The sequence below is a fragment of the Ixodes scapularis genome, unplaced genomic scaffold, assembly GCF_016920785.2.
Source record: "Ixodes scapularis isolate PalLabHiFi unplaced genomic scaffold, ASM1692078v2 PGA_scaffold5__190_contigs__length_132052651, whole genome shotgun sequence".
NCBI classification, from domain to species: Eukaryota; Metazoa; Arthropoda; class Arachnida; order Ixodida; family Ixodidae; genus Ixodes; species Ixodes scapularis.
Window position 1 is genome coordinate 51,865,148 of NW_024609880.1, and position 23,544 is coordinate 51,888,691.

Genomic DNA, 23,544 nt, shown 5'->3' on the forward strand with positions numbered 1-23,544 from the left:
ATCCTTTCAAGGTAAGATTGGCAGACAATGTTTTGTATATAATAAAAGAATGAAAAAAAGAAGGGGACGCCCGCGATGCTTCACATTTGTCATCAAAGTTCTTCAAAACGCGGGACACTGAAAGCTATCTGATAGACGCGCGATTTTCTGTTTTCCTCAATTATTTCCAAGGGCAACTCACTCACGAGTCGCGTCGCTAGGCGACGACACACTCAGCCCACGCTCCGTCCACTGTCCTTGACGGACGACCCAGATAGGAGGGTCCGTGCCGCGTTCGTTCGCTCGACATCCGAATACAACGGTGTGTGTACATCGACAACTCCCGCTGGACAAAAATAGCCCAAGGCGCTGTCTCGCCGGGCCGTTGGGATCGCGTTCAGGGTATACGTCAGAGCAACTCCGCACACACTGTATTAAGCCGTCAGGTTCAATCGTTAGGCATAAAGAGCCTGGATTTAAGGGAGGAAGCAACTAAAATCACGAAAAGCGCTTGTAATTTAATGGCGGACACCTCCTTGCTGGTGCGCATGCGTGGGTTTTCACATGGCAAGGAGGATGGCTGGGGTAGAGGGTGAGCCAAGCCTAGAGATGCCTGCCGACGATCGACGCCTTCGGTCCCCTCCTTGCAACTTGTATTGCACACGCTGCCCATGAGCCACGTGACCTCGATTCGAGCAGTTGGAGAAACGCTCTAAAATGTAGGCACACTAGTCGGCCCGGTCATCAAGAAGCGGCGGCGTCGCTCACGCAACTCGCACGACTCGTTGACAGCAGTAATCATGGGCCTTCTAGGATTCCTTGGATTGCCGGACTGGATTATTTTATTGGCCACTGCTCTAGTCCTGCTGTACATGTGAGTATTTTCGCGCCTCTCTACTTGTGCGGATAGAGTTGGCATTCGACACACACCATTTTCCAAAGTGTTCGCCTTCGGCGTGCTGTCGTATTTTCGTCTGCTAGGTAGAGAACGCATTCTAGTGATAATAGTATGCCTGCGTTTGTTAAGCTGCCACTGTCAAAGCAAAGGACGTTTCGTGAAATGAGACCCCGCCCACCGCAACGAACATTGGCATTCATTTGAGATAACCGCTTGGAAAAAGAAAAAAAAGATAAGGAAGGGAACTGCCGGCTTAGTGAGGTGCACGTATTTCTGGCGAAAGCGCGGCGGTCGTGCCGTTAGGGAGTCTTCGTAGATCGTTTTCCCACCTCCGCTACGCTCTCCGGAACGAAGATGCCACTACTGCGCATGCGCGGCACTAGCCTTCTCTGCGGAGTTTTGGATCTCGTAGCCGGTTGCGGAAAACGTTGCGGGACTGCGGAAACGATCCACGAAAACTCCTTAGTGCGAACTCTTCGTTTGTGATCACGTTAATGCCCCTGAACTTGGCTTGAGGGCAGACGTCTGGAAAGCGTATTTCGATGAGGCCCATTTTCGTAGCCTCGTCATCTATTTACTTATTTGCTTTACCCTCAGGGCCCGAAGGCATTACAGGGGGGGAGAGAGAGAGAGAAAAAATTTTGGATCAAAACAATGTACAGATATTTACACTCAACAGAAAAATGATTGGTTAGAGCAGACCTAAAAAGTACACTGTTTGTGATGGATTCAATTAGTCCGGGAAGGTGGTTCCAGTTGAGGGACGTGCGAGGAAGGAAAGAAGAATGGAATGTAGATGTGATAGCGATAGGTACCTCAACTTTGTGCTGATTATCATGACGAGCAGAAATATAAAAGGAACGGTGATTAATTTCTCGCGAAGCACAGAGTTAGAAGAGTATATTTTGTGAAATAAAGAGAGGCGTGAAAAGCTTACGTCGCACGAAGATCGGCAGAAGTGACAAAGTTGATTTCATAGAAGTGACCCCAAATTTATAATGATAATTAGAAAGAATACAACGAGCGGATCTATTTTTAATGGCTCCAACGCGGTGATAAGATTGGCTTGTCTGGAATCCCAGACAAAGGCTGCATATTATAACTTCAATCAAACTAGAGTTTTATAAAAAAAAATTAGCTTGAGAGAAACAGGTGCTAATGAAAGGTTAGGCCTGAGGTATCCTAACATACGGTGTGGCGTTCCACTTCCACCGCCCGCCGCAGGTGATCGACCATACGACTCGTTCCGTGGACTCAGGCATAGTTTAGTACAATGACTGGCTGACAGGAGCCCGGAAGAACAAAACAGTCAATGCCCATGGCCCGGCTTGGCCGTCCTATTCCTAGTCGGTTAACGGGAATCGCCCCCCCCCCCCCCCCCCGTTAGTTTCGGCACTCGCCGCCGCGTGGCGGGCCAAGCACCCCACAACGGTTAGCATTAGAGGTGATATGCTGAACATGTGTTTTCCATGAGAGATTAGAAGTTATACGTGCTCTTAAGTATTTGTAAGAAGAAACCGTGTCCAGCTGAGCCCGATTAAGAAAGTAGTTGTGAGTTTCATGTGACTGGGGAGATACAGGCATTCTTCTTTAATTTGCTAGTATTAAGAGTCACAGACCATATTTCACACCACTGGTTGATAGCATTAATGGCAGACCGAAGCATGCTGTTATCATGATCATTAATATCTCATTGGCTTAGCCTTGAGCAGTAGATCGTCGTGACTGATATTCCCAGCTCTATGCACGGAAATGTCGCGCGGAAATGTTAAGCGTTATTATTTTTTTTCAGAGGGCACAGAAATATAGCGCGACAAGAAAAACAAAAGAACGAGAAAAAATATTAGTCGACTTTGTTTCAGAAGGAAGTAAATACACAAGGAAAGAAGAATTCAAGATTAGCCGAAAGCACACGTCAGAAGGACCATCATGACCCTCGTCGTTCTTAAATGGCTGAACATTCTGTTCTTTCGAAAATGCACACCATCTCGTTGCCCTTTTCTCGTGCGCATTATCGACCTTTGGCTATTTCTGGATGGGCTGCATCTGTTCTCGCATTGTTTATATTCATTTTTTTTCCTCTTAATTAATCTTTCCAGTAAAACAGAGGAAGGGAGAGTGAGGGAACGAAAGTGAGAGAGATAAAACAAATATAAAGGTAGTAAAAAAAATTTTTTTTTTTTTTTTTGCATTAGGTAGTTTTGGAAACGGGAGTGGGACTTGAGGCAGACAAACGCAGATGTCGGCTTACACTGAAAGCCATAATAGCTCGACAGTATACCCTGATGACAACGATGATGACGACGTAGTTTTTCCCTTCGAGGCGGCCGAGCTCGAAAACACTTTGTTGCAGCGATGACTTCAAGAATGCGCGCTGTCTAATCGTAGCAGCTGCACACAACATCCTGCTTATCGCTCGCGTCGAAAAGATAATTGCTTCGTGAATTTGTGGCCAACGGCGGTCATCTTCATCCCTCGCTACCCCTTCACATCATGCACAACGTACCACGGCGTCGCGGACGGTTTTCGCAAGTCATAGCTGTACCTCGCTTGAACGAATTATGGAGCACGAGCTTGTTTTGACTGTCTATCAAAATTATCTAGACTTAATGCGCAGGCCGTGGCGATGAGAGTACAGTAAAACCTCGTTATAACAAAACGGGATATAACAAACTAATGGATATAACAAAGCAATTATAATTCCCCTTGCTTGCTAATAGTGGGAAGAAATGGACATTGGCTATAACAAACTAATGGTTATAACGAAATAATTACGACCACTCCTTCAACTTTGTTATAACGAGGTTTTACTGTATGTGGAGGATAGGAGACGGAAAAACCGCGCGGGGGCGTTTTCGCGTGGAAAGTCTCGCATCTGCCCCACGAGTGGTACACCTTTAGCGCACCCCTGTGCTTCCCACGTGCTGTAGGTATTCTTTAATCGCTGATCTAGTTGTTTTTGATGACGCTGAGCATGTTTCTGATTAGAACCATTCGTTTATTTTCAACTGCTAAACGTTAATGAGCACGTTATAGTTAATTATCCATCGTACCGTAACGATTAATTGTTATATTATGTTCCTCTGGCCGTACAACTCATTGACACAGACAGCATTAGTGTATAGCTAGCACTGTTTATTTTTCTTGTTTTTTTTTTAAAGAAAACGGTGTTTTTTTTAAAAGATTCATAAACAGCCTATATTAATAGCAGTAGAGTAACGCATTTTCGCGGCTCTATACAGAATTCTCTGATCATACAAACATTAAGATGTTAAAAAAATGTCACACGCGCGTTTTACATCCAATACCAGGCAAGCACTGTCCTACTTAACAGCTAGCGCGTAGATCACCTCCGAAGGCCACCATCGTTGCGTCAGTAACATCTCGTGTTTTAATGCATTCTGTGTTGGGGTCTTTTCTATCTGGCACCCCCTCGCATCTGCGCCCATGTTTACAAAGAAGGCACGTGTCCTGTCTACCTATACCCGTTTTCACCTTAAGAAAAAAAAGAGTTTTGCGCAATGTTCATACGTGGCGCGAGGTATTTCTTACGAGATTTGCTTGTCCGAGGAAGCAGCGGTGCTCTTGGTGCTTGAAACATGCACTTTTTGATAAGATAACGCATGTATTTAATCTAAAATGCACCTTTGTATTGTTTGGTTTGGTTGCAAGCGCCACCAGACGCCCCGCAGCAACAGTCTCTACCGGCGAATGCAGTAGCCTGAGGGGTTGGGGTTGGGTTGTGTGCACGTTCCTAGCCGACCGTCGGAGGCAGACGATACAGTCTGCCTCCGACGGGCGACGAGTCTCCCAGCTGTAGATGAGAAATATAGCAAGTGCAGTGCAACCCCTAGCCTGGGGTCTTTAACGTGCATCACGCAGTAGTGATACACGACCGCACGCCGGTACGATGCTCATACAGGTCGAAACGCCCCCAATAGCCTGAGGAGCGAAACCAGCGCGCGAAAAATCTCGGAGGACATGATTGGACACGAGAACTGCGTGAGCGCTCGACTTCAGCTCATAACAATGAATGTCTCCGGACATTGGAATAGTGTTTCGTGTCCAACCACTACGGTGATGAGAATAGCCGAACTCTAACAATGCCTGGAGCTCAGGGCATGTTTTTTTACTTTGCCAACCTCAGAGTGGGGATAAACGTTAGCGGCATAGGATTGGAACCATGCAGGCCTCGGGGCCGCTTGGTCTGGCCCCGAGTCGAGGGGATAAACAGTGCTCGTATTTGTCCATTTCTTTTTTTTTTTTTTGCGACTGCCATTGTTTATAAAGAGAAACCAAGGCAAGTTTATTCACTTATTAACGTGCAGTGTGTGATTCTAAGTAGTATTTAGCGAAAGTAGAGAATTCGTTTCACCACTTATTTATAAACGCTAGTTAACATGCTGTATAATCCAGACTCCTCGTCAAAGGAGATGCACGCGTAGTTTTTATCATCAAATGCAAGCAATAGATAAGCAAGGTTCATGCACGATTACAAAGCCAAGGTACAAATTGCATTATGGTCAACGTAACGTAAGAAATCATAATTTATTATTTTCATGTAAATGTTTTCGGAGCCACCGCTCTCCCCGTGAGCCAACATTAGACGTTTCCTTTTGTTTACGTTGTTCGTAGCAGATGTTGCTTTCAAGTTTTGCGAATCAGAGTATTTTCGATGCGTGTATTTCTCGCCGCATCTTTTTGTTTTGTTGTTTATTTTTGTTTGCTTTACCTTTCCCCCTTTATAATGTTTCGGCGCTTGAGGGTACGTACAATCAATAGATCAATCAACCAATAAATACCTCGTTTAACCATTCGTGCTAATTAAGTAAACGCTACGAGCAAAATCATTTATCATAGATTCGGAACTAGGGTCCGCGGACTCTACGTGTTTTAAAGTGGAAAATTTACGCAGCACGGACAATCTACAGTTGCGATTCATACTATATTTTTTTCCTAAATCGGTCATTATAATTAGACTTAGTTTGAGAAAGACACATTATATCAATAATGATTTATGTAGGAATTTTTTTTTGTGAACTATAAAAGCAGGGTTAAGGTGCCTTGTATGGAATGTTTAACGTGCGGACTATACTTCGTTTCACCTTATGTCCGAGCGCGGACGATGTTATGAGCCGAAGGGCCAATCCAACAGCGCAAAAAGCGCAACGTCATGGCGTGGTCTCTGCGCTTGGTAGGACACGCCGGCAGAGGAGCACGCACAGAGAGACGGCGAATACCGGTTGGTCCTATCAACTGTAGAGAGCACGCCATGACGTTGTGCCTCTTTTGCTGTTTGATTGGCCCTTCGGCTCATAACATCGGCTGCGTTCGGACCGAAGCTGAAACAAAGTATAGACATCACACTGACTAGTCACCGGGTGCAAGCTGTCCAAGTAGAAACATTTTCTTTTTGCGAACCTTAATTTGTTTTTGCGGACTATAGCCTGGAAAATATGTAGTTTTACTCAAGCTGATATCATTGCATGGGCCCACTTGGGACCCAGGCAGGCTGAAAGCATGGCTTTCCCGTGAATTTTACTTCGGTGTCCTTTCTAGTGGAACGTAGCGTGATAGAATATGAAATTTTGATACATATTAAAGATGAAAGCACGCACCGTGTCAGTGCTCGGTGTTGTTGTTGTTGTTTTTTCTTCTTTTTTTTTCTTTTCCTGTTGTGTTTGTTGTTTTCTCATAGTACAATGTTTCTTGCATCAGGTACGTCACCCGAAACACCGATTACTGGAAGAAGCAAAATGTCGTACACATTCCATTCTTCCAGAGCATCCGAGTAATGCTGAAGGTTTTACGCATGGCAAGTACAACTCATGTTTTGCCGAGAGTGCCCTTGTGTTCTGCCCGAAGCTGTGATCTCCCACTGCTCGCACATCCTACAAAAGGACTCGAGTGCATGTTCTATACACCAACAGAGTGTTTAGAAAGAAGCCCGCCTTGCCCGCATCAGGTGTGGGCATTGCGCTTGCGCAGAAACCAAATTCGGAAGGAGGGAAGCGTCTGCGCATGCGCAGTACCGACAGCAGCGCCACCAGTGGTGTGACGTCAGAGAGTTGGGTTGGTCTATTAACATGTATACTGTAAACAAGTGTGCAACAATTTTTTTTTTTTTATGACAAGTGTCACACAAGGAGGGAACGTATGCCTCCGACAGTTCCTGAAGACTCTATTTTGTCGATATATTAGCAGCTTGAGCGCGGCTTCGGGGTGCATAATTCTTCGTAGCGACCAATGTCGACAACGTACAATTACGGGGGATAGGTTTGAGCAACGCATTTCCTGGAATCTCGGATAAGGGAAATATTCTTGTTGTGAAAATGAATATTGTTATTAGTATTAACCTATCAAGCCACGTCGTGCATTTCTAAAGCTGTCAGTGGCCAATGCTCATTTTGGAGACGGTGACGCCACAGAGATTCTGACATTCGTTCGTTCTCCCGTTTTACGCGCAGCCTGTTCCCCAGTGGGACATGGAAAATCTGGAAGATTACGGAAGGGTCTTTGGGTAGGTATTGCACCCGTTCGCCACGCAAAGATGTGCCCGCCTGCCCTTGTATAAGCGCGGCTTTTTGGGCCAAAATGTGGTTTTTGCCAGGAAATTTAGGGTCTTTATGTTGTTTGTCCTGTCCGTCCTCTTCGTGTTCTCTTTCGTATATTTTTGAATTTATTACCAACGCGCTCAATCTAAGTTTGAGCCAAGTATATAAAGCCATATTCGACCTTCTTTGGTTGGAGCCTAAATATGTTGGTCCTGATTCGCCAAACAAGTTGCGCTTCACTGCGGGTAGTTTGACTGTCGTTTGACATCTTGCGGTCTAAACCGCCAAACAAGTGCAAAGGTTAGGTTTACCTTCTGGTTGTTTGACAATGGTCAAGCAAGTGCTAGATTTATGCTTCAATGCTGGTTTTTTTTGTTAGTTCATAACGTGGTATCTTTGGCTCGAGTATGGAACTTCGGCAATGATGTGGCGAGTCAGTGAGAGGCCAGAGAAGAGCCAAAGAAAAGTACTCACTAACGACTTGGAGCGAAATCGCGTTAGGCCCAAGTTAGGCCCCCATAGCATATTGCCAAGCTTGTGTCAGGTTGGGCGTTTCTCCTGTGTGCTACCTGGAAGCTTCGCTGTCTCTTGATACACGATTACAGCGCTTTCGAAGGATTGAAGCCGGCACTCATGGTATCCGACCCGGAGATTGTGAAGCAGATACTTGTCAAAGACTTTTCCCAGCTCGCCAATAGACGAGTAAGTGTAAAACCTGGTGACTCTTATTTATCTTTTTTCCCGCGTGAGTGTAATGTTTCTATCTCAGCTCTATACTTTGAGGAATCTGGAGTGTCTACTTTCCCGCGAAACATTTTTATCTAAGGAGGGGCTGTGCAAATCACGAAGCTGATAATATTTTTCGGTCTAAAGAGACAGTCTGCGCCATGGCAGTGTGCAATGTTGAAACGTCAGGCACAGTGCCACAGCGCAGGCTCTTGTTTCTTACTTCTTTTTTTAGCTCTTAATACATTTTTACCTTCTGCGTCCGTCGATTGCTTCGGTTGGCTGTTCCTATTGCCTTACTGAGAGATATGGACGCTCCTAATATCCCAAATGTAGGGCTGAAATAAACGCGAATTTTGCGTTTAATTGTTTTGTTAATATTTATGTCTTAATATATCCTCTATTTTCATTTTTCAAAATTGTCCGTGTGTTCAGCCACAAAAAAAAATTTAAGATATAAAACAAATTGCAATTTGGAATGGCAGAAACAGAGAGGCAATTATAACTTTTAAAACTTTCAGAAAAAAAAAAAGTATTTAGAGAGAGAGGGTGTTGAAGAGTAATCGATCGATATGAATTACGTCTTATTTCCTAGAAACGTGCATATATCTCCCGTTTCAAAAGACCTTTTTCCCGAATCGAAACGCCCCTGGTGGCACGGCGGCACGAAATGAATTCTGGGTAGCAGTTGACCACTTAGTTTTAATTTCAGTTTCAGGTTTTGTCGTGATCATCGTGTCGTGACGGAATACGCTGCTTGCGTCTTCATTGCTGCGAATTCCTACAAGTGTACTGTAGGCGTTGCAGCGCACGATGGTTTGAAACTCTCGAATAATTTGCGCGCGAATCCGCGTGAGGCTGGCAGTGTCGCGGGCGCAAGAGCAATTAACTGTGCGAAGTGACTTTTCTTACTCGTTTCTCGCGTGTGAACAAGTCTTCACGCAGCGGCAACTGTACTTTTGCTAGAGCCTGAGATACCTCGAGAAAATAAACACTGCGACAAACGCGCCGCAGTGAAAGGCTCATCTGAATTAAAGGCTCATCTGGTTGTTCACTTACGTATAATATTTCTTACCGCGCTGATATTGAGTTGATAGAAAAATGGCCGGGCACTCCACGTCTTTCGTTCAAGCGCATGACTACAGTTCTGAGGCCTTATTCACATGGTGAGGTTTCACTTGCGACTTTGCGGTTGCGACGCTGCTATATATAGACCTTTTCATTCCAGTAGTTGCCTGACCGGCGGGTAGAGGGCGCGGGCGCACTCGGCGCCATTAGGTTGCTTCATTTTGGTCGGTTTCGGTTTCAACGTACACGCGATTGTGATGCTGTTTCATGCCACTTTCGAATAATTTTGCGATATGAATTTCCTTCTAGTAGCACACAGCGAATGAAACAATAGTATTGAGCCACTTGGCAAACCACGAAGTGGTCTCAAGCTTAAATTGCGATCTTTTTTTACTAACACTATATGCGTCTAATTCCGTCCATCATTAATTTCGGCCAGGTTCGGCGGTGAAACAACTGCGCTGATGCACAGGGAAAAGTACCATTCTCCACGGCCGTACCCGCGGACACTAATTTCAAGAAGAAAAAAAAAAAGTAAAGAGCAGAACAAGCTCCGCCTGCAGCGTGCTCTGGTTGCCAGCCGCCGTGCTTTGGCTGTGCGTGCACCGAGCGGTACGGAAGTAGATAGCTCCCGCTCAAGTCAGATATTGAACTGTTCATCTTATATTGCAACAGACTATATTGCATGAGTGCTTAGTGAAAAATCAGGTCGACAACATGATTACCAATCTGCTGAATCACCAAGAACAGATGAACTGACAAGTTTACTGTTCGATGTTTGGTTTCCGTACACCAATTTTTTCTAACTTCGAGACTGGAAACGTGTTTTATAATGACTATAAAAGTTTAATATAATCACGTAGATAATATAAAAAAAGTGATATTGTCTCGGCCTGTTTTATTTAAAGAAATTAAGCGCTCGAGAAATATTTTGATAGACCAGCCTAGGCTGACTAGAAAATTTCTTTAACTAGAGAACTCATTTACAGAATTTCAAAATATTGGCCTTATGAAATGAACTTCTTTGTTATATGGACATTTGCTTACGACGTTCTCAAGGTATGAGGATGGTGAGATAAGTGAATGCCAGACTTCAAATAAAGTCTGATATTCATCTTCCGTAAAATTTGCCGAATGAAATTGAAGAGCGCAAAAGAAATGATTTCCGATAAGTTTGGCTGAAGTCGAACGCCAGGCGCCATTCAATGGACCTTTGTAGAAAGCTGTTCACTGATTTGAAAGGATGCGCTTTGCACATTTTGACGTCGCCACCTACTGAAAGTAACTCCCTATTCGAAGTCGACAACCGGCTGCACTCGGGTGATTTTCATGCAGAAGGATTCTTTTCGGCGTCACATTTAATGAGTCATAGGCACTATCAACCTGTCTGTGGCAGTTTCTTACGCGGGGAGTTCAAATATTTGCGCTGAAATAAATTAATTGAAACCGCATGGTTATATCAAAAATGACTTAAGCAACTGAAAGACAATGGATATGGGACCAAGCATGATATACAATTTCGTGGAATTAATAAATGAACCGATAAAGCGAATGCTTATATCACAGACGCGATTAAGAACGTAAAACAAATATAGGTGCGATATTGCGAACAAACAAGTTGCCTAATGTTAAGGTACCATTATTTCTAGCATTAAAAATAATTAAAACTAAATGTTTGTTCCCGCGCCTTGTCCACTAGTTCCCTAGTGTAATCAAAAGAAACTGTTTTCGATCTGTTGGAACTACAAAACACAATGTTTTCAGGAAAAACACGTGGCTAATTACGCTGAGTGTTTTTGTTTTCTTCCTTGACACCAATGCGCACTCATATATATAATAACATTGGGCTTCCTATTGCAAATGTTCCGCCCTTATTAGTAACCAAACCTCAGTTCTCATAAGTTATTGGTATTTGAACCTTCGAGGCTCTCTTCCAGTCATATATGTATTAAATGTGCGCAAGTGCTAACGCTGATTCCTGTTCCTATAAAACATTTTCACACGTATCCCGCACGCCGACGGTAAAACATATTCAAAACGTGTTACAAAATCAACTACAGAAATTGCACGCATAATGATGTAATGCAATTGCATGGTAAGTATAAGTATCGGACGACACTTTGTACGACGAAACCGTCCGATCCGACGTGCGGACTGCCGGAATGACCTTGGGGGGAGAGGGTGTTCGTAGCATCGGAGAGCGTTGAAAACCCTCGCCTCCGACCGTCGTATTGCGCGGTCGGACGTCGGATCGGACGGTTTCGTCGTACATGTGTTTCGCGCAAGAGACGCGGTGAAACGCGACGAAAAACACGGATTCAACGCATCCACCAAGGCGCGGACGGGAGAGCGGAGCAACAAGTTGAAGCAACCTAATGGCGGCCGCATCACGTGATTCCAAGATGGCAGCGCCCATGCGGCGGAGGGTGAAAAGGCCTATACACGAACTCATCTCTGTTACGTCACGGCGCGGTGGTGGCGCGTCGGACGCACTTCCGGTCCGGGGCTGTGGGCGGAAGTGCCCATTTGAGACGTGTATTCCTGCGTTGTTTTGAAAGAAGCCAGACAAAAACCTGCCTTTTCGTCAAAACGCTGCGACTGGGGCTGTACCAAGAGAGTCGAGAAAGGTTTGAAGGTCAGTTTTTATGCGCTCGGTTCGTCCGAGAACGCGGATATGTGCCGTGAAAAGGGAAAACCAGACGCCGTCGGGCCACGATTGCTTGGGCGGGAAGCATTTTGGGTTAAATTCACGGATACTACTGGCCATCAAATTTATTTGTTTTGTTCCAAAATGAAGGCCGGAAAACCGTCAAGTGGTGCGGACCACCTGCAGACTACGTTCAGTGCGCCTTCAAGTTCAAACGGTCGCCTGATCGTTCGAACTGTCGTCTGCTCTTTCAAACGTTTCTACTTGTCGTCTGCTCTTTTAGAGGACACCGGCACGTAGACCAAACGTGGCCCGGTACTTGCGATAACAATTAAGTGCAGGCCTCAAAAGACTTAAGTTTGAAGGTTGGTAAGCAGGCTCGACGTAAACAGTAGATACAAGGAGATGTTGATCATTGTTACCAGTGGCCAACACCGACTTGTTATGTGTGATTCACTTGGTTAGATTCTGCTTGCGATTTTCAGTATAGACGTCGACCATCTCAGCTACGGTTCACGCTTTTGCAGTCCGAGTGACGTTGCTACTGAAAATTGCGAGCGAAATCTCATCATGTGAATCAGGCTTTTGCGTGCGTTCTGCGGCGTCCACGCGGAATGAATCGCCACATGTCAGATTATTCACGCGAAGTTCTGCGGTGTAACTAGCCTCGTTAATTTCGCTGACGCCGCTCAAGTAGTCAAACATCGTTAGGAGGACGTAGAATCAACAATTCCAACGCGAAAAAGAGCGCGGGGACTCACACCGGCGCCGACAACATCGCATTTCAATGGTGTGTTTATGGGCGACGGCGAGCTTTTTGCCCACACCCCCATCGCGCATGCGCGGCGCCGGTGGCGTCCGCTAGGGGCGCTCCGGGCGCTCCGGTTTGTTTGTAAACATGAGTTGGTGTATAGTCGGTTACAAGTCAAGAAGGTAGGAGAAGCTCCTCCCACAAGTGTGATGCGCCTGTTTCAAATCTCTCCGCAGTCGAAAGAAGAGTTCACTGGAAACGCTCCTTGTTCCGCTTCAATGGATTCCCACTTGTCTCAGATCCCACTTTTTAAGAAAGCGACCTTTGTATTCATCGGAGAGGGAACCGAGCCCCTGAAAGCAGCCTTTGTATCCATCGGGGGGGAAGCTAATCCCCGAAAGTCGTATTTGTTTCCGTCGGAGGGGGGAACTCTAATCTCCCTCTCGTGGCTTCCACAATGCTAAGTCAAAGTCGAAAGATAAAGCAAATATGTACAAAAGGGCAAGACCCTCCTCGCGCGTTGGCCGCGACGTCACGGAAACGGTGGGACGCTATTGGATGCGGAGGTGGCGGAGGGATATCTGATTCCCTTTGAGGGGCATTTGCCGCTACCTTCTTAACCTGTAACTGACTATAGTGCGCGAGAAAAAAAAAAAAAAAAAGACTGGGGGAAGCTGCGGTTTCCTGCGCAAAGGCGGATCCAGACCTCCATTTTAGGGGGGTGCGGTTCCTCGGTGTAAAACGGGAGGGGGGGGGGGGGGGGGTTGTTTATATTTTTTGTCGAGTTATCGTTTTTACTAAACTCTGACAACATAATATAGATTCTTGAGAGCTTTTGTACCGGTTTACCTGTCGGGGATGAACTCTTTGAATTAAAACCTTTCGGGTGACCACGCTAGAGGTAAGTATCCAGAAAATTGTGGTGACACTATCCTTTCTGAAACTTGGGTTTCAGACCGACACTACGTGAGCAGTCGATTTAGGGCAGCTTAAAGACATTGCCTTGGAAATGGCCCGGCGACTTCGACGCTGCTCGCGGCGTGAAAACACTGTTGACGCAGCGAGCGAAACGAACGCTGCCATGCAAGTTCGTCGGTTGTTTGCCGTATATTTGGAATGTCCAGAGCTCAGCACATGCGGCATTGCCAACCCAAACTCGTGTTTTCACGTGTTCTTGATGTAATTCGAGAGAACGAAAGCGAATAATTGTTGAATATTTTTGAAAGCATGTTGCAGTTCGGCAACTATAACATTTGAACTTAGACAAGACCTTCAACCAGCAATGGATCGTTCAAAATTATATTCAATTGCGCTTCGTCTGGATATTTTCTGTATCAAAGGAACGCTTACTTGTTTCTGGGTAGTTAGCTCATTCGTCAGGGTCGAGAGGACGGGTGCAGAGATATAATAGGGCAGAACGGTTGTAAGGTCGGCGAATCTCAACTGGGCTAAAGGCCGATCACGACTGGAGCATGGATGTTTGGGAGTCGGTGTTCACTCGAACGGGCACAGGCACTGTCTATTTAATTTATGTATAGCCGCATCTTTGAAAGGGCCTCGTTTTCCCCAAGTCCGTTCGACACACACATATTCGCTCCTGCAAAGCCGCGCGAAAGCTCTGCCGTCAATCCACCGAAGCCGCGTTTAACTGGAAAAGACGGCGCCAAGGGGAGAGAAGGGGTAGCGGGCGCCTTTCCTAAAATATGTCCCGCGGCCCCGCCACCCTAAGTTGAAACGGCATTGTATACAAATAAATGCTTGAGGACCCCGTGTAAGCAGCCTCCAGCCTTTAGAATGCTCGTACCGTTTATCTTCCTTTTATTAGCTTCCCGCCACGAGAAGTCGTACCGCAGGCAGTATGAAGCCCATTAGAGGAAACATCTCCCCCTTCTGGCGCTGGTCGGCTTCTTTCTGTATTCCGCGCTGCGGCTCTGATCCTCAGCGAGGGATGGAGGCGAGGGCGAAAGCGGGCTTATGTTTGAGCCAAGGTCGTGGGGGAGTCCGGAGCGTCTTCAGGAGAAGCTCAGACCCAGACTACACTGTACCCAGAGCATTTGCTTCATCTCTCAGTTGAGAAGAAAAGCAATTGGTCTCCTGGTTGTACAAGCTGCATCCCCCCCCCCCCCCCCCCCCCCCCCTGGAACGTCTCCTCCCGGTACGTCCCCTCCGCACTTCCCTTGGCAATAGGCACACCGTGCCAATAAGATACCTTTGGTGAGCCCGTGGGCGACAGCATCTCAAAGCAAGCCAAAAAGCACATGCCAAAAGACAAGACCACGAAGAAACCATCAAACGAAAAGTGATGAAAAGGCGGCCGCTATAGAGGAAGGATAATCCGCTACCCTTGAGGAAGGCTGCTTGACGTCTGCGTTTGGGAGCTTTCAGGGCACGAATTTTTCGCAGACAACCCCCAAAGAGAGAGAGGGAGACAGAGAGAGAGAGAAAGGGGACTAGATATGTTGAAAGTATTTTTCCCCCGTGCTCGACGTACTGGCCCTGTCTGCAAGTGTGCCTGTAGTCGAGGACCCTGATATTTGGTGCGCCTCCCCACTGTCTCTCCACTTCAAAACTTGTGGCTCCGTCCCTCTCGGGAAGACGTACCGTGACCTTGACGGAGATAAACCCCACTTTGGAAGCGCCCAGCAGGCGCGTCCACCCACCGCTGTTTTAATCTTTTGTTTCTCGCGTCGATTGCTTACGTTTTTTCTTCGAGCTGACGAAGAACCCCGGGGGGGGGGGGGGGGGGGGGGGGTTGCCTGGCGAGGCGTTTTGGGGGGGCGATCGCCCCCCCCCCCCCCCCCCCCCCCTTGGATCCGCCACTGTCCCTGCGTCACACCTGCAAATTTGCAAGCAAAATTGCGCCTTGTGAATCGGACTTACCTGGTCCCGTATTTCTTTTTTTTCGTTTCCTTTTGCGCCTTTTTACGCCAATCCGCTGTTTGAAAATAGGGCCGCGTATACCCATGCCAGGGGTGGGCACTTCGTGTACGCAGAAACCAGACTCACGTCAGGTGAGGAATGTACGCGCACGCTGTGGCGACGGCAGTGCCGGTGCAGCGGTGTTACATCGAAGCCGCGTGTAATTGTCTAGAGTCTATACTCTAAAGGCCCGTTCACACTCTTGCGACCGAGTGCGACCGAGTACGACTGAGAGAGACGAGTTCTCTTAAAACTTGCTAAATGTTTTTAAAATGAGAGAACAAACTGGCATTGTGGCGCCATCTATGCGGTGACCCTGGAACTGCATTTCACAAGAGCGAAAATGTTGCGGGATTTCCGAGGTCAAATGTGCGTAATACCCATAGAAAGGCTCGTTTATAACATTGACAAAAGTTTTTCGAGCCAAGAAAGAAAGGATAATGCGCGAGAAATAAAAAAAAATATGCCGGACCGCCGAGTTTACACTGCTTCCCAATAGATGGCACCAGTGTGTTTTCTGGTTTAAGAAGTTGTAAGGAACCTAGGTTTAAGAGGTCGCAAGAGTGTGAACGGGCCTTAAGCTTGCACGTGACGTCAGTCAGTAGTACGCCCTTCTTTCTGCTGACCAGAAGCGTCGGACTAATGCAGCCGAAAGCTACGTTCGCGCGTGCCCTTCCCCTTATTATGTCTGACCAAGTGACGTCAGTGAAGCTATCTATATGCGAACTCTGCACGTATATACCTTGCTTGCTATGTTGGTGTTAGTCGCGCCGTAGCAAGGCCATGAGGGACAGAAAGGGAGAGTCAGCAACGGGACGCGTAGCCAACACCAGCTAAAGACCATGCATAGTGCAAAAAATTTTCGGCGTCACCCAGGCGAAGAAGGGCCGTGGATTAAGCACGACTGCTCCGCCAGCCTTTGGCTCGAACTCGTGTCCAATTAGCGAGGGCGCGAGTCTAAGCCGAATGCAAAAGCAGTACTCGCGTCCAATCTCCGCCCAGCATAAGCCTCCATAGGGTGACGCAGAAACTTCAGCATTTAGCGCAGCTGATGGATTGACAACATACGGCGCAAACGACCAATGGCGTACCGCCGCGCGGCGTGCACGGATAAGCGATGTGCTGTCCCTCCTCTTCCACTCTAGCCCCCTACCCCCTACACCTTTCCGTTGTGTTAGAACAGGGGCTGCGTAGTAGGAACTGCGTATGGGTGCTATCGCACCTTCATTGGATCTAATCAAATGTCGAAGGTGGTGTGAATCTTTTCTTTAATAAATCTCTCAGTGTGTTTTATCAACAGGAAATTTGTTTTAATGACGACGTTCTGGACAACATGATGTCCTCCGCAACCGTGGAACGGTGGAGGAAGATTCGGCCCGCGGTCAGCCCCGCATTTTCTACCGGAAAGTTGCGCAAGGTAAGCGGAGTTCATTGCAGCGAACGACGGCAAGCCGAGCTCATTGCAACCGTTAAGCATGGAGCTCGTGGCGAGTCTTGACGGTCTTAATATCGCCCCACTGCCAATGAAAGTGCAGAATTTACAGATGAGAACGTCGAACAATCAATCACAAAACAAGAAGCGTGGAAATAAGCTACGCCTGCTTAAAGGAGCTGTGCAACAATTTTTGTACTGTGCACAAATACCGCTTAAAACGGATCCCTAACGTTAATGACCTATGAAACACGCGTTCGTTTTTCACCCCACGCAATAGAAGTCCCAGAAAAAAATTTAAGAAAAACGAGCAGCGTTCACCCCCTCAACTCGCAGCCAGAACAAGCGGCCACGTGATCTGGAGCCGATTATATGCCGCCAGTGTTGATCATAGCCACGCGCTGGGGTTGGCAAAGCACAGGACACGCGCTGAGTTCCAGACATTGTTATGACTCGGCTGTTGTCGTCGTTGCAGCGATTGGACACGGGTCACAACCCGAATGCTTCTCGAGCTAGCAATTGTCACGAGCCCAAGTCGAGTGCCCACGCAATGCTCGGGTCCAATCTATGAACCGCATTCAAATATCGTCACTTGGGTGTACTGCGATCCCCGAGTTACGTCATCAAATTTTGCAAAGGAGAGATTGAATGAAAATGACCTCTTTTGTCCTTGAAATTACACCGCAACAAAGGAGTTTCTTGGCCAATGGCGTTGCGCGTGAGTATCCTTGAGTCCCGGCTGTGCCAGTAAGCAGAGAGAAAAACATTCCAATTGAATATCGTTGCACAGCTCCTTTAAGCTGTCTATGAGTGCAGGTCTAGCGTCTCTATTTTCATTCTATACAAAAAAAATACATATATATATACATATATCAGATGAAGGTAGGATAACCGTAGTAAGTACACCTATGTGTATTGCTATATGGTAATGCCAGCTTAAGAAACATGCGCTCTAAGAAACCCGGAGCGTCTACTTTCCCGCAAAACACTCGGGAAGAACCGACCGGTGCTATTTACGGGGCGGGCGAGGTGGGGGAGGATGGCGAATGACGAGGCTGATTATGTATATTGTGACGGCGCCAACCGGCACGAGCGGAGAGCGTTGTTGCCGATTAGACCTAAATAAAACGGTCTGCGCTCTGGCACTGAGCGTGACGTTTCACCCTATATTTAGTGCCACAGCGCAGTCTGTCTTCGTTTCGGTACAAGCGTATTTTCAGCAAATTTGTTTTCAGTCTCGTCGTGCTCTCTCCTTAGATTGCATCGATTGGCTCTCTCTCCAGGAATTTGCGGAAATGTAGAAGCTCCAAAATCTTCCGAAGGCGCGGTCAGACTGCTAATACATCATACAGTCTCCAGACTGTTCTCGTATGATCGGTTGTACAAAAAAAATCGGCGGAGACACTTAAGGCTGTAGGAATGCTTTCGCATTCCTACACGCAGCGCATTCTTACAAGCAGCGCGCCACGTCTTCCTTTTTTACACTGCGCTCCGGCGGTGACATCTCGCTCCCCCTCTGCGCAGGCGCGGTGTACCCGGCCGGCTTCACGACGGCTTCCGTGACGAAGCATCCGCGTTGCTCTGCTTTTCTTTGTGTTTTATTTCTGAGGCGCGTCCGCTTTGACCTTGAGCGCCCTCGCAGGCTTCCGTGACAAAGCATCTGCGTTGCTGTGCTTTTCTTCGTGTTTTACTCTTGAAGCGCGAGACACATGGACGACAGAATCGTCCGATCCGACTTCCGATCCGACAGTCCGAACGCCTGACACACGCTTCCGACCTTGCATGCGACACGACGATCCGTTCGGCTCCGCCCAGGAGATCCAAGCACTCCAGCGGAGGTCCGCGTTCGCAGATCTCTGGTCCCAGATTGACGGTTTAGCTCACACGAGCAAACTTAGAAGCTCGTTCTCGTTAGCGCGTGCATTCTTTGCCGGGGCCATCTTCCTCGAATGGGTCGGCGGGATCCACGCGTCCGGCTTCTCGTCGCCCGTCACGTTTCCGATTACGAGACGGAATGTCCAACGAGCCTGAATGTCCAACGAGACGGAAGATCCAATAATGGATATTCAGGCACGTTGGACATTCAGGCTCGTTGGACATTTCGTCTCGGTTGGATCTTCCGTCTCGTTGGACATTCAGGCTCGTTGGACATTCCGTCTCGGTTGGATCTTCCGTCTCGTTGGACATTCAGGCTCGTTGGACATTCCGTCTCGGTTGGATCTTTCGTCTCGATGGACATTCAGGCTCGTTGTACATTCCGTCTCGGTTGGATCTTTCGTCTCGTTGGACATTTAGGCACGTTGGACATTCAGTCTCGCCTGTCACGTGCTAGAATAATTTGCCCTCTTAAATCTACAGACTTGTGTGTATATTTAGTCCGCGTTCCTGCAGGCATTGCCGTAGCGACATCATACTAAAATGTCGTGCCACAAAAGCCGACGTTGACGGACCGACAAAAAAACAGAGCAGACACAAATATTATAAATTGATCTATAGGAAGACTTGATGGTTAGTTAGCTGAGTGCCGATGCGCAGCTATGTACTAATCGGTTAAAGGTGTTGATTGTACGACGCCAAACGCTCCTTTGATATTAACAGTCCAAATGTTTGGAATATTCTGATGACATAAGTCAGCCAATTTGAAATATATAATAGGGATGCAATTTACGGGTGTTCTAGTGGATCGCAATTGGGGGACGTCTATAAAGGCCGCGCTTCAGAACCCAGGAATTTCTAGTTCAGTACTCATCCCTGCCCGCTTCGATCTATAGATGAGCTACATACGGAGATCGGCATTGCAAACACTTGACCGCCCGCCAGCGCCACTGACTATGCGCAGAGTCAATATTTAATTTTTTTAAATGAGCTTTGGGAGCTGTGGGTGCGATGCATAAGAGTTTCCACAAGCGTTATTTCCCACTAATAAAAAAAATATAGATATCTTTTTTTTTTTAATAAAATCTACATCTAACGCGCCTGTAAATGCATGGGGGTGGTGGCTGGTGTGACCCGACAATTCCTGAGTAAATGCGGAATAATTGTGTGAATTTGAGAATTTTTTATTTTTGTTCGCTTGAACAGACAACTACTCACTGTACACTTTAGTCGTCAGTAGTTTACATACGCATCCATTCTCTACCAATAGGTTTGTATGTCAGTGAGTAGAACGATAATACTAGTATCACACAGTACGCAACTTTTTTTTCCTTTTTTTTGCATGTGACATGCACAGTGGTTTTCAGAAGCCCGTGCAATTTAACTGCCTTCTGGAAGCACTCCAAAACTCGCCATTCTGTCGAGGTAGTTCGTGACGTCTCGGTAGGTGGGAGCTTGACTGCTGATAAAGGACGCGAACGCATCTATCTCGGCGTGCAGCAGAAGGTTCACACCCGGATGTACTAATAGCCTGCATCATGTGTGAATATAACAATAGATCGTTCCACGTGGCTTTCTATTCTTGTAGGGGAAGCGTATTGCGCAACGAATCCGGTCACTTCGTAGAAATTCCATCGGTCTCTGGACAACTGGAAGAAGGACAATTCGTCCCGATTCGAAGAATGGGGCAAAAGTCCGCGTTTGTCAAATTGTCGAAAAGAGTTGATTAGGGTTGGGTGTGTAGATTGCCGGTGACGGTGATGGTCAATAGTTAGGAATCCCGGACAAAAGCTCACCGGACAAAAGCTCACCGGACAAAAGCTCACCGGACAGAAGCTCACCGGACAAAAGCTCACCCATTTTTTCACAGACCCGGACAAAAGCTCACCAGGAGAAAATTTCATGTTGGTCTTAACACGTGTGCGGACAACTTAGATGCATGCGTACGACACTAAAATACAACGATAAATTAAATTAAAAAAACCCATGCATTCGTAATGAAGTGACATTGTGCCTAACCTTTATGTGCGCGTTTAGCGTGACATAAGCACAATGAAAACGCGAGGTCGACAAAGGGTGACTTCGCTTCTTCGGTCACTCTTCGGGTTCAAAACCTTCGGTTCACGAAGTTTCTTGGACGTGGCACACGGGTGCTCCGGCATACCTTGAGTGAAGGAAGCTTGATCTTATCAGCTTCACTCAGTTTCAGTGACCTAAATGTTGGTCCCAAATCGTTGCTTCTCTGCCTGTAATAGCTTATCTGTCGACACCTTTACATGGAATGGGATGCCAGTTCTCATAAAAATGGTGGAATGTCCATCGCGTCCGTACTTTATAACAGCCCGTGTTTCACCCGGGGTAGCAAAAAAAAAAAATGAGGTGAGCTTTTGTCCGGGTTTGTGAAAAAACGGGTGAGCTTTTGTCCGGTGAGCTTTTGTCCGGTGAGCTTCTGCCCGGTGAGCTTTTGTCCAATGAGCTTTTGTCCGGTTACCAACAGTTAGACCTTCTTTTAAAAAAAGAGAGGATGACAAATGCAGCTCTCAGAATTGGCAAGGGTCCGATTGTGAATCGTACCCGGGTTATTCAAGATGATAAATGTCGGGTTCTTCGTGAGTATACGTTCACTCGCAACTCTAGCATTATGGATTTTGGGAAGACCGAGCGAGGGGCTGACCTCCTGATGCAGTGGTCATATGTGCACTTGTAATGTACGCATATGAATAAATAACGGTCGCACTGTCGCAGCGGCTCTGTGACAGAGATAGAACCAGTTGAAATCCGATCGCAGCCTTGGTATGCTACATGGGCGCGTATCGGTGCGATTGCTGCATGCCACGTGACCAGGAAAGGCAGAAACGATGGCAACCAACCCAAAAAAGTATTGTAATAATTATTAATATTACCTACTTGTTGCTTAATACATGGTTCAATGCGACAGCAATCGCTTTGGTGGCCGAAGCATGCGAAACTAATCGTCGCGATAAGCGTCAATGTGCCGAATCCTCCGCACAATCACCAATTGAGGAGATTAGCTGCACAAAGGCTTAATGGAAGGAACGTCGTATTGGCTTAATAGAAGGAACGCTGATTTCTTCTCGGTCTGGGGACCGAGAAGTCTAATCAGAAATGTCTGAAACTTTCACGTTCGTTCTGTAAAAAAGAAGAAAACAAAAACTACAATTTAGAGTAATTACACATACTACACCGACTTCACCTAATAATAATTATAATACTAAAAATTCAATCAGGCGCTTTTCTCCCATGCGAGGGACATCATCTTTGCGGGACTAGGAACACGAATAAGAAAAATCAGCAACTCGTACAATACGGAAAAAACGGTGGCTGAGGACGCTCGTGGGTCCCACATTTGTTTCCGCTCCAGAGGTACGACCTTCTAAAATCAAACGCGTGACAGGTTGTCAATGGTCAACGAGTTCGGTCTTTGATCTTGTGGCATGTGTGACCTTTTAAACGTCTTTTTTTTTAATTATAGAAATCATCTTTATATCTAGATATATAAAACGAACAATAAATGAATTGTTTTTGGGATTTTATGAAGTCTACAAAATATACGAGCATAATTTTAATTTCATTTTGGGGACTTCACAGAGGCAACATCATTGAGACAAGCTCAGCGGCATACCAAAATAGCCGTGCATCAAAAATCCCGGTACTGAAAAGCCCGGTGCTGAAGCGATCACATACCGAAATGATCGCGTACCGACATCTCCGCACCGAAATGTCCGGTTCCCCATTTCATCGAACGCATTTTTCACCGCCGTAACTATCAGTAATCCTACAATTCAACAAAGAAATGTCTTCTAAATTCTTTACAAGGTTCATTCTATATCCGTTGGATATTCAGACTCGTTGGACATTCAGGCTCGTTGGACATTCCGTCTCGGTTGGATCTTTCGTCTCGATGGATATTCAGGCACGTTGGACATTCCCTCTCGATTGGACCTTTCGTCTCTTTGGACATTTAGACTCGATGGACATTCCGTCTCGATTGGATCTTTCGTCTCGTTGTACATTCCGTCTCGCCTGTCACGTGACCGATTGGACATTCAGGCTCGTTAGACATTCAGTCTCGTTGGACATTCAGGCCATAAGCGACGTTTCCTGATTCGTCCCGACAGACCCAGTACGTCATCATGACGTTCGCGCTAGCTGTGCTGTCATTGGATGGACGCATCCGACAATCCGTCCGCCGTGCGAAACTATCTGGCGCGTTGGACGCACGTCGGATCGCCGATCCGACGCCTGACGCGACCAAATTTTTCGGATCAGGCAGTCGTATTGCCGGATCGGACGTCGGATCGGACGGATTTTTCGCGCATGTGTCTCGCGCTTGAGGCACGTGCCTGATGACGTGTTGGTGTGACCATCTTTCGGGCACAACGCCGCCGCCTTTTCGCATATGGGACAAGTAAGGCTTCCGCCTTAAAAACTGTCTGCGTAGACCTTCGACAAACAGAAACAAACGACAGCGACAAGCCTCGAACCCATGTAGCATGTTCGCGATGGTACCTTTGGCAGGCGTTTAGTCGTTCGGTGCTCGTGAAGTAAGCGCGAGTGATTGCAAGCCTCTCACAGGTACCCATGCGTGCAGGACGCTTGGGATTGAGCAAAGCCTTCTTTATTCTACAAAGCTTGTCAAATCGCGAAAGACTCTGGTTTGGGGCTTGTCGCTGT

The 23,544-nt window shown here is 46.9% G+C and overlaps 1 protein-coding gene across 1 annotated transcript in view; it reads left to right on the forward strand.

Annotated features, from left to right (window-relative positions):
• Positions 1–562: 562 nt before the first annotated feature.
• Positions 563–23,544, forward strand: part of LOC8039939 (cytochrome P450 3A24) — a gene marked incomplete at its 3' end in the record, with an annotated part of 43,728 nt that continues 20,746 nt past the window's right edge. Inside the window, 5 exon segments of the mRNA XM_040208595.2 lie at positions 563–853; positions 6,596–6,692; positions 7,345–7,397; positions 8,037–8,133; positions 16,843–16,959. Coding sequence (XP_040064529.1) covers positions 780–853; positions 6,596–6,692; positions 7,345–7,397; positions 8,037–8,133; positions 16,843–16,959 — 438 coding nt within the window.